Below are 12,447 nucleotides of genomic sequence, written 5' to 3' on the forward strand. Positions count from 1 at the left end.
TGTTTCCTTTGGGATTTACCAGATATTGTGTTTCCTTTGGGATTCACCAAATATTGTGTTTCCTTCGGGATTCACCAGATTGTGTTTCCTTCGGGATTCACCAGAGGTAGTAGGCATACTTAACTACAGTAGGATAGAAATCAGTTTTTCATGTATGTATGTGTCCCATGAGAACTAGAGCAGTTTTTATGTTCCACCAGAGGTAGTCATCTAGAGGACATAGATGCCTAGCCCGACCCCAGCANTATGTTCCACCAGAGGTAGTCATCTAGAGGACATAGATGCCTAGCCCGACCCCAGCAGTGGGGTTACTTACTGAGTATTTTATACTCATCTTTTCTCATGTTGTTATTGCAGGTAAAGGTAGAGATGCATCGGTGATTGACAAGCAGAATTCGTGATCGAGCCACTGAGACCAGTTTTATGCTTCCGCTCATGATATTTAGATTTCTTTCCATGTTTTTTTTTCAACTTTCAGTTTTTCTGTTTGAAACTTACTATTAAGCATTGTTTTCAGACTTATTATTATCATTTATAATTTATAGGTACCCTATTATTTGTTTTTAATATTTGAATTTAATGAAGAATTTTTTAACTTACCTTATTTATTTAGCATTTATTTCACCATAAAAAGGTGTCGTTTTAAGTTCTATGCATGTATGAATTTAGTAACAGCCTAACTTAAGTCCTAAGGGGTCGGATCCTTACATTGTGTCCACTCGATATAACCATGATTAGTAAGTTAACCCTTCACAGGTTGTTTGTAATAACAGCTAAGCCAATAGTTGTTTTACCCTCGACATTACCTCTTATTTCTTAAGTTACACCAATCCTCTAATGAACAATCGGTTTGAGATCCAATCAACAAACTGAATCCCTCTCGGGCCAATGTGAGGGTAAGGTCCCTTGTTCAAGACCCGAAGTCAGTACTTAAGAGAACAACCTCTCTACTATCCTTAAAAGTGAGTAGGAGTGAATTCCATCTTGCACCCTATGTCCTCAACTATCTACCCGGTCTTACTCTGAAATGGGAGATTTATTGAACCGACGTTGTTGAGTCAACCCTCACCCATGAAAATCTAAGGATAATCCTGAATAAACAGGAGTTCATAGTTAGCTCATGATTATGGTTTAGTACCTAGGTCATCGCATTGAAATAGTCAGTCTTGAATAGTAAACAACGCTATAAAGTAAGAGTAACTTATTTCTTGGTCCGATCTTATGCAAATTCATTGCACAAGATGCCCCCGCTCCTCATGTCAATACATGAACAAATCAGGATCACTTCGTTTGTAGTACTTTACAACAATTGTAACAACTACAGTGAGCCACATCCGATAGTATTACCAGAATAAGACACCAAACCTTATTCATATACTATAGATCATTTTGACTATTTACTCGAACCTTATCCATTCTTATGTCTCCACATAAAGTTCAAGTATTCATGTAATGGTCATGGATATTTTAGTTTATTAAACTTATTTCTAAAACGAAATAAGCAATTCATATATTCAAAATCACAACTTTATTGAATCAAACTTCAATAACAACTTTATTGATTTACAGAATAAGTTTATCGTTTACAAACCACAAGTTTTAGGAACATAAAACCCAATAGGACAATGATTACAAAATAATTCTTAAGAGTCTAAATGTTTAATTCTTTACTACGAGCAAGATGATTAAAAGAACAATATGTCATTATAGCATGCCATAACAAAGCATCACTCTCATTACATTCAAAGTTTCTAACATTTCCAGAAAATAGAGTTTGAAACTGTCTATCTATAATCATGTTATTCCCAAAAAGTTACTGTATTTTTTCCTTAGTAACTCCAAAACTGTTTCCATCAATCTTGTATAAGCCCTGATCAAGTCTCCCAATGGCTATGAAGTTATTCTCCTGGTCCTGAAATAGATATCCAAAGGGAAAAAAGATTACTTTTATGCTACTATCCTCTCATCTTACTAACAGATAGCAAGTTGTACCTAAACTTAGGTATGAACGATACTTTTTTCAAACTAAGATTATCATGCAATTGTACTGACCTTGTATAACATAGATAGAGGCATTGTTGGGTAGATAAACAGGACTTGGGTTTTCAAGAGTTTGAGGTTTCATTAGGATTTCAAAGCAGGAGTCATATGATTGCTTGCTTTAATATCAACAATCCATTCATTATCAGGGAAAGAATTAGTGCCTAAAAAATTTGTAAATGCAATGTGAGCAAAGTTGGTATCTATGCTCCCTTTTCCTTTAATCAGCTTTTACATTTCTTGTTGCATAGTGTTCATCATCCTTCCAAGCCTTTCAAGACTAAGATTGATTTCTTCAATTTTTGCGGTTTCAGTCATGATGGGTTAAAGAGTGTTTAGAGAAATAGAAATGAATGATTTTAGAGCAGGATCGCCCTGATACCATGAAGAACATTGGGTTAGGGTTTTAATCAAAGCATATTTTCATGATAGATAATTATAAATTATAAAGGATGGTTCCTTATAAAACAACAATGATAAACCTAAAGAAGAAAAAGAATAAACTGTGATCTTAGGGGGCACGCACCAACATATATTCGGTAAATACTTATTTTTATATTTAATAAAAAATAAAAATATATATAAATGTAAACCGACACTATGTGTGAAAAAGGGGTACATGTCCCCTTGCCCCTTTATAGATCACTCCTGTATGAGAGGGAATAGTGAGTGGAAAGTTTTTTTTCTTTCTTTTTTTTAAAAATTTAAGGTTGGGGAGTTTTTTTTTTCTCCTTTTCGAGTCAGGTATCATATGACTTTTTGGTCTTTTTTTTTTTTTTTTTTTTTTTTAACAAATAGTGGGGTTTTTTTTTTTAATCATCTAGTGAGTGGATTTTAATTACTCGATGGGTGTGTGGGTTATTCTATTAGAAATTAAGAAATGATTAAAGGGGTCAACAATTAAATGGTTGTAAAAGAGGTTAAAGGGTAAATTAGGTATTTTCTAAATAGCAAAGGATAAAAGTATCAAAAACAAACTTCCACATTCGCAATATTGTAGATTTTTTACAATTAGTGGGTGGTTTTTTTTAAAAAAAGAAAAATCATCTAGTGGGTGGATTTTAATTACTCGATGGGTATGTGGGTTATTCTAATAGAAATTAAGAAATTATTAAAAGGTCAACAGTTAAATGGTTGTAAAAAAGGTTAAAGGGTAAATTGTGTATTTTTCTGAATAGCAAAGGATAAAAGTATAAAAAAAAAAAGTTTATTCCATATTTATATAAATATAGATTACAGATATGGATATGTGCAAAAATGGAACAGTGAAATTTTATTTCGACTTTTATGTATCGTTAGGTAATAAATTAATCCTTTTCATCTTTGAGAATTACACAATAGTATATAACAAATAAATATTTGTAAAATTTGAAGGCTAACCTTCAAAGATTCTTCATATTAAGCCCAATCGAAGATTTGAATAATGCACCTTTTAAATAAGTGCATGAACCTTTATACTAATAGATCAGTCACCTCTTGAGAGAGTTTAGATTTATTTTCTCTTGAATTGTTGAGTGTTTATGTGCTTATTTTCATTCTCAACCTTTTTTTAAAAAAAAAAAAAAAAAAAATGTATTTTGGTCTTTGCCATTATTTTATCATTACTTCTTCAACCATTTGAGGGAGCCCATGGACATGTTTTAAAACAACATAAATTGATTGATTTGAATATTGAAGTAAGACCATATTTACTTTAGGTGAAATATAATTCATCAATAGTAGTCTAAAAAGTGTGTTCTAGTGATTATTTTTAGTGTTGTTCACTTATATTTCATAATAGTAATAAATTGTGGCGTCCACTTCCAAATCTATAATCAAAACGCGCAATTTGATTGAGGAATGGAGAGTATTCGATCTGATTTTATTTAAATTACGTGAGGTCCACTACATTTACCATCATCGTTAATGTTACCAATACAAATATGATTGTTGTAACCGTATGAAATTAAAAATTTTTTTCACATTTACGGTTACCTTTTGCCGTTACGGTTATCATTACAGTCAAATGATAACAATAATGGTAAATGTGACAAATTCATAATTATAAATAAGCGTGATAAAAAATAATCCAATTACGATGATTTAGACCTATTACGATTAATCGATCAATAAAATTTTATTACGATTACATCAACTTTCACCGATAAATATGACATAAAAGTAAAAATGATTTGAATATGTACATACATACATATAATTTGTTAAGATATGGTCAAAAGTTTAGAATCTAAACAAAGTTGTTAGGATGAAAGCAAAATGACATTAGAATTCTAAATGAAACTATAATCTATCTAAACCCCTCCTTGTTCTCAACAGGCTGCGGCTATGCATATGATTCGATTTGGCCACGTCAAGTTGACTTCGGAATGTCCGAGATCAATCTAAAATTATCCGAATATTCTCTTCAAAAAGCCTGGATTTACTATAATGCCCCCTTCGTCTTCGGTTTTGCAGTATAATTGTTTTTTTTTTTCCATCTTTGACCGGTTGACCTCCTCAGGTCAAACATCCCCGTTGACTTATATTATTTAATATTCAACCATAGACAAGTTATTACTAAACTTCAACGATTAGCCATTGTTTTTTTTTTAATTACATGTTCATGCTATCCAACACGTTTTCTGTCATTGTTTTTAAATTCTACCCCTAATAATGAAAGAGGAATTAGTGAATGACTTCACAATCTATTAATATAAATTTAATATCATTTTTGATATTTTATCTTGCATTTATTGAATTAAAATAAAAGAAAATGAGAAACTATGTTAGCATATTGAATAACTTATTTATGGTACTACATTTATAAAATCAAAGAAAGAAAAAGGTTCAGAACGGAATATAATTAAGTAAAGGGTCGAGTTACTTGGACAAAATATTTTTTAATAAAATGGGAATGAGCTACAAAAGAGTTGTGTTCACTTTAGCTTAGTTTGAGGCCTTAATTTCTCCAATATCATAGGAGGAGAAGTCATGTTTTTCAATTCCAACACTATGATTGTTGTTGTTGGGTTATAAGTTTAGAGTAAAAAGAAAGGATTTATTAAGGATAAATTTAGTTGTTGCATCCAATCAATGGTTCAATCATTTATGATTATTACAAGAAGCATTGTTTTATACCCACCACACAAACACAATCATTAATTTTGATGGTGGGTGTTGGGTTTTTGGTTATTTTGGAGTAATTTTGAAGCAATAAAACCACCTTTGAAGTATTATCTAATAAAAGGGATATAATTAATACATTTTTTAAAAAAAATAAGAACTAAGTTATAAAAGTATAATAGGAAGTTTATCAAAACAGTCCAAAAAATGATTTGAGAAAAAATTAACTTCAATTGTGGCACATAACAGATAGCCATTGCACGCAAGCTTAGGAAATCAATTAAACAAGATATCTTAATCGAATAAGTCGATTTCAATTTGTTAAGTGTTGATAACGTTAATTATTAGTTCACAATTAAATAAGACACTTTGCACATTAAAATGAAACAAACATGAGCATATATAACTCAATTGACACATTTATATTATCAACTTTGAAGTTTGAGATTTGATTTTCTACACCATATATTAAAAATAAATAAATTTGAACTATTTTCTAGTTCAAAATTTGTAGGAGGATAAAGGTTCGAATCTTTAACCTCTTAGCCAATAGTAGATGCTGATAGAGTAAACATGCAAAACACGGAAACTTACAAAATCATTAAATACTCTAATTACATTAATTTGAGTAACAAGCATGCAAACTCATAATTTTTCATACAATAGGGTTTTAGTTTACTACCTTTGTAGATTTTCTCAAATTCCTTGCAAGCTCCACGAATTTGACCTTCAATTTCTTTAGTAGATCAACAAGTGTATCTTCTCTACTATTCTTAGCCTTGGATTGAGTGGTGAAACTCCAAATTGAGAGGAAATTTTCAGTGGTTTGGAGAGGGTTAAAGAAAACTTTCCAAATAGAATTTTATTTCTCAAAATTCAATTGCCTGTCCATCAAACTAATTAAATTGAAGTATATATTCAACTTAACCATGCAAGCACTCATTCAATCAGTCATTTGACACTTCAAATAGCACTATATGAGTGGGCTAGGTGTTAATTTTGGAAAAATCTACTATGAAAATAAATTTAGGATAAATCCACTAACATAACTAATTTCCAGTTTTATTTATATTTAATTTAACTTTAAATTAAATATAATTAAAACTCAATTTCTGAAAATTGAATTTCTCGTAAAATTGAAATTAATTTAATTAATTAATTAAATAATAATTTAATATCAAATATTAAATTAATAAAACACCTAATTCGAACTTGAATTTTATTCATGTAATCAATATTTAAATCATTATTTAAATATATTGAATTCTCCAAATTTGTTTAATTTCAATAAATTTAAACGCTAATTTATATCAAATATAATTATCTAAACCCTAAATTGAATTTGAACATTTCAAATTCACTTAATATTCTAACCCAAGGTTTAATCTTTTACAAGCTAGTAGAGGGACCTTATGGACTTACAGATCATGGGCTCCAAAATTTGAGATTAATTTGCTAAACTCTTTAAACCGAATTAATCAATATTCGTTAACTATCGAAACACACCACTATACTTCAGTAGTTGCACTCTCCTCACTATAGATATATTTCTGTCAACTTGATTTAACCATAATCAATAAGTCGATCTTTCACAGGTCGTTCGTATTTGCAACTAGGTCAAAAATACCATTTTACCCCTGTAAATACATCTTACTCCTTAAATCTCCATTGATCCTTTATTGAACAATTGGTTTATAGTTCAACTAAAATAAAATACAATAATCTTTCTACTGTCAATTGGGGGGGGGGGGGGGGGGGGGGGGGGGGGGGGGGGGGGGGGGGGGGGGCGGGGGCGGGGGGGGGGGGGGGGGGCGGACGGCTTTGTTTCAAAACCAAGAATCAGTACTTAAAGGAACAACCTATCTGCTAACCCTAAGCTGAATAAGAGTGAATTCCATCTTGCAAGACTATGTCCCCAGCTATCTATCTGGTTTTATCCCCAAAATGGAAGGCTTATTGGCTTATTGAGCGGTGATGTTGAACCACTCTCATCTATGCAGATCAAAGGATAATCCCGAATAAGCAGGAGTTCATAGTTAGCTCAGGATTAAGATCGAGTTACCTTAGGCCATCAATTTGAAATAATCAATTTTAACAGTAAGCTAAATAAAAGTGACTATTTCGTGGCCAAGAATCAATTTGCATAGGATGCCTTCACTCGCATGTCTCCACATGAACGATTTTGGGATCTCATCGTTTGTATCAACATACAAAGTGGGTCACATCTATAGTGTCCCCAGGATGAGGTACCCAATCTTATCCATATTCTTATAGACCTTTTCGATTATATACTAAAACTTGATCATCTTTTATATCTCTACATAAAGTTAAAGTATTCATACTATAACCATGAGTTTGTTTATTGGATTTTATAACAGAATGCAGTTTCAATAACACTTTTATTGAATGAAGTCTAAATAATATTTTTATTGAAAAATAGAATATGTTTAAAAAATTACGAACTGCGAGTTTTAGGACATTTCCAACAGATGCAATATGTCAACTGAGTTATGTTAAGTTGACAAAGTAGAACCAATGATATTTATAAAAAAAAAAAAAAAATCACAAAATACGCCCAGGCCACGTTTATCCCATAGGAAACGTAATAAATCAATGGTAATATGAAAAGTGGGTCTCATTTGATTACGTTTGGTGTTGTTTACTTGTGCTTCATGCCCATATTGACATCTAGGCTCACTTTCATTTTTGTAATAAAAACGCAAAGTGGTTGATGAGCAGATGGTGCTCCATCTAATTGTATTTGAAAATTACGCTGATATCGTTATAGTTACTATTATTGTTACTATTACAGTATGAGAATTATGAATTTGTTACATTTACTATCACATTTATTGTTACCGTTACTTTTTTATCCTAAACGATAATGAAAACAATAAATGTAACATATTCATAATTCTAAGTTAATCGTAATAAAAATACCATCCAATTACATTTGCAATTGTGACCTATTACGATTAATCTATCAATAGAATTTCATTACGATTACACTAATTTTCATTACAAATTGGTAAAGATGGCCTCAAGTTAACAACATAATTGTTAGAAGAATAGAAACAAACAAAGTTAAAATATCATTTAGGGATATGTACTTTGAAATTTGTTCAGTTTTAGTATTTTTACTTTCCAATGTCCAATTGTAGCCCTCTGTATACTTTCAATGAATCTTAAATTTAGTTTCTCAAAGTTAACTTTTATCCAAATTAGATAAATATAATATTAATAAATTTTATTTGAACAAATATAATTTGTGAATATGTTTTTAAAATTTACAGGGAAAATGCTAATAGACAGTAAAAAAAAACTTTTGGAAAAATTAACAATAAACAAGTACAAGAGACTAAATTTAAGAATTTTTTAAAGTACAATGATTAAAATTTGACATTTAAAAATATAATAATTAAAATTAAACAAATCTCGTTTAGAAAAGACTAACGGAAATAAAACATTACAAAGCTTAACCAAAAACTTTGAAATTTGTGTCTAATTTAAGTTCCTAAACGTAAATTACTAATTTAATCTTTGAATGTTGATAGCATCTAGCTATAAGAAGAAAAACAAATGGATTCCAATTTGCATATTACTAATTTACAATTTTTTTAAAAAACATTAGCAAGAAAAAAAAGTATGGTTCTTCAATCTAATTTACCATTCTTCCAATTTGGACAATGTTACTATATTTTATACCCACCTCTTCATTCTTATTAAATACCCATTAAATTTTGTATGTCAGAGGTTCCATTTTTCAATCCAACATATCGTAAATAAAAAAAAAAAAAAAACTAATATTGCACATTACACATTGCACATTTTAATTATATATGAATGTACAAGTATACAATGGAAATAATTAGAATCAATAAACACTCTAATTACATTTAATTTGAATTTTAAAGTATGTATGAAAACAATTGCAAAGATAATGGTTTCAAGAATACAATATCTTTGATGTAATCTACGAAATCCAAACCGCTCTCCACGAATTTAAGCTATAAATCAACACTGGACCACCAAAAGATCTTTTCTACTAATCTCCAACTTGGATTTGAATAGTGAAACTCAGAATTGAAGGGAATAGAGTGAGGAAACAAATAGGGTTTTTTTTTTTAAAGAGTGGAGGGTTTCTACCGAATTTCACAAATTCAGCATGCTTCCCTTGCTTCAATTCAAAATTGAAGCTTTTATTTATCTAATGCATGCAAGCATCAAGCTATTATGCTGATCGACGATTCAAAGTCTACTAATCAAGTGGGATAGGTGTTTAAATGTTGAGAAATCCACTAAGCAACTCTAAAAAGTGGATTTCTCCACTATCTCAAAATTAATTTTCAATTTCTATTAATTTAATTCAAAATTTTAAACACAAAATTCAATTTCTAAAATTAAATTTGAAAATTGAAAATTAATTTGATTTTAAGTAATTAAACAAATTTGATTAATTGATTAATGATTTAATATCAAATATTAAATTAATTAAACACCTATATCATACATGAATCATATACATGTAATTAATATTTAAATTAACTTTTAAATATTTTAAATCTCCAATTACGTTTAATTTCTATAAATTAAACGTTAATTATATCGAATATAATTATCCAAACCCTAATTTAAAATTGACCAGATCAAATTCAAATCCTAATTTAAAATTTGAACACTTCAACTTGTATTTCCAAATTGAATTTAAACACTTCAAATTCACTCAATATACTAATCCAATATTTACAAGCTAGTAGAGGGATCTTATAGACATACATATCATGAGCTCCAACAATTTGAGATTAATTGGCTAAACACTTTAAACCAAATTAATCAATATTTGTTAACTACCGAGACACACCACTATAGCTCAGTAGTTGCACTCTCCTCACTGTAGACATATTTATGTCTACTTGATTTAACCGTAATCAATAAGTCAAATCTTCATTGGTAGTTCATAATAACGGCTGGGTCAAATGTTGTTTTACCCCTGAAATTACATCTTGCTCATTAAGTCCCACTAATCCTCTAAAGAACAATTGGTTTGCAATTCAATCACTAAATCAAGTCCATCTGGGCTAATGAGAGGGTGGGCCGCTTGGCAAGACCTGAATTTGGTACTTAAGAGAACAACCTCTCTACTATTCCTAAATTAGGTAGGTGTGAATTCCATCTTGCACCTTATTTCTCTAACTATCTGCCTAGTCTTACCCTTGAAATGGAAGGCTTATTGAACCGGCGCTGTTGAGCCAACTCTCACATATGCAAATCTAAGAATAACCATGAATAAACATGAATTAATAGTTAGCTTATGATTAAGGTCGAGTTATCTAGGTTATCGATTTGAAACAACCAGTCTTAAACAGTAAACAACGTTATAAAGTAATAGTGACTTCTTTCTTGGTTTGATATTATACAAACTCATTGCATATGACACCCTCACTCTTCATGTCACTACATGAATGAATGAGGATCACTTCGTTTGTAGCACTTTACAACAAATTGTAACAACGTGGGTCGCATCCGATAATGTTACCAGAATAAGACACCTAATCTTATTCATATACTATAGATCATTTTGGTTATTTACTCGAACTTGATCAATCTTTATGTCGCCACATAAAATTTAAGTATTCATATAATAGCAATGAATTTTTAGTTCATTGGATCTAGTCTTTACAAGTGTAATTTACATATTCAACAACAGTTTTATTGAACAAATGTCAATAACATCTTTCTTGACAATAGAAAATATTTTAATATTATAAATTACGAGTTTTAGGACATACAATCCAACAATATGTACATTAAATTAATATAAAAATATATCTTTTTATTTACATATTTTACTATATAGTATGTACTAAAAGCCATTTCCTTTTTTAAGTTTTTAACACGCTTTTTTACAAACTAGGCCATTATACTTTGACCGCCCTTAATTCTTTAAGATATAAATTAAGATAAAGTTAAAAACCCACACGTGGGAAATATTTTCATTTCTATGGACATCTGATCCCGTAAAATCCACACGTGTCCGCCATCCATTTTCCCCATACTTTCCTGGAAAAAGCAATGTAACTCAAAAAGAAAATAATAACTCTATTTATAATTCGTAAAATATTGACCATTTCAAGGGCAATTTGGTGATAAACCGACGTTTATAAACCCTTTATATAAAAAGGACATTAGTTTCTCAAAAGCAAATTAACCAACAACAAAACACAAATAGAACAGAACAGAGACCTCCGTTTACAGCCGCCAATGATGGACTTCGAGCAACTTCTCAATCTCTTCGATTCATTCTGGTTCGAGCATGAAATCTTCAACAAACACCCTTTTCCATCAAATCCCCAAAACCCACAACCTGAAAATCAAGACAACTCATTACCAAAAGAACCTTTCATCGTCCCAAGGCTTCGCACAAGGTCCATAAGCGAAGATTTAAGCTCAAAATTAAGCTTTATGTCCAATTCCAATTCACCCGATTCAGTTCTATTTTCTCCAAAGCTTCAAACGATTTTTTCCAGCAAAGATATCGCAGGAGCAGAGTCACCAGAGAACAGCCGGAAGGTGGGAATTGAGCGGCGGCCAAAAACAGAGTCGCGGAGGAAGCTTAGAGGGAGAAGAATGAGGCGGTCGGAAAGTAGGAGCCTTTCGGAGCTGGAATTTGAGGAGTTAAAAGGGTTTATGGATTTGGGATTTGTATTTTCAGAAGAGGATAAAGGTTCGAGCTTGGCGTCGATAGTTCCGGGATTGAACAGGCTAGGAAAAACGGAAGAGGAAGACATTGAAGAAGAAGAAGAAAGAAAGTTGGGTGGTGAAATTTCGAGGCCTTATCTTTCAGAAGCTTGGGAAGCTATGGAGGAAGAAGAAGAGGAATTGAAGAACCCATTGACGATGAAATGGAAGTTTCCTTCTAATCAGATTGATATGAAAGATAATCTCAAATGGTGGGCTCATGCTGTTGCTTCTACCGTTAGATGACACTACTTAATTCATTGTCCTTCTCTGTTCTTTGTAAAATTTCTTTTTTGTTTTGTTAGTTTAATTAAATTGTAAATTCTTGAATTTTCTCAAGTTTTGATATAATCTCGAAGTTTTGGATATTCAGAAATTTCTTGGACATTCTCGCTTCTTTTTCAATGATATAGATTGTGAATAAACCATTGATTTTTGGTATGATAATTAGTGTTTTCTTAATTGGACTCGTATTTTTCTAAAAGTTGTAATTTCACCATCCTCCCATCTTAGTTTTCAATTTAGTTCTTGTAATCATTAAATATAAAAAAAAAACAAAAAAAACAA

At 30.8% G+C, this 12,447-nt stretch overlaps 1 protein-coding gene across 1 annotated transcript; it reads left to right on the forward strand.

The window, feature by feature from the left end:
- Nucleotides 1–11,406: 11,406 nt before the first annotated feature.
- On the forward strand, nt 11,407–12,126 carry LOC120084174. The gene has a single exon (XM_039040068.1). The coding sequence runs from the start codon at nt 11,407–11,409 to the stop codon at nt 12,124–12,126; it is 720 nt and encodes a 239-aa protein (XP_038895996.1).
- The last annotated feature ends 321 nt before the right edge of the window (nt 12,127–12,447 follow it).

The sequence above is a fragment of the Benincasa hispida genome, chromosome 8, assembly GCF_009727055.1.
Source record: "Benincasa hispida cultivar B227 chromosome 8, ASM972705v1, whole genome shotgun sequence".
NCBI lineage: Eukaryota > Viridiplantae > Streptophyta > Magnoliopsida > Cucurbitales > Cucurbitaceae > Benincasa > Benincasa hispida.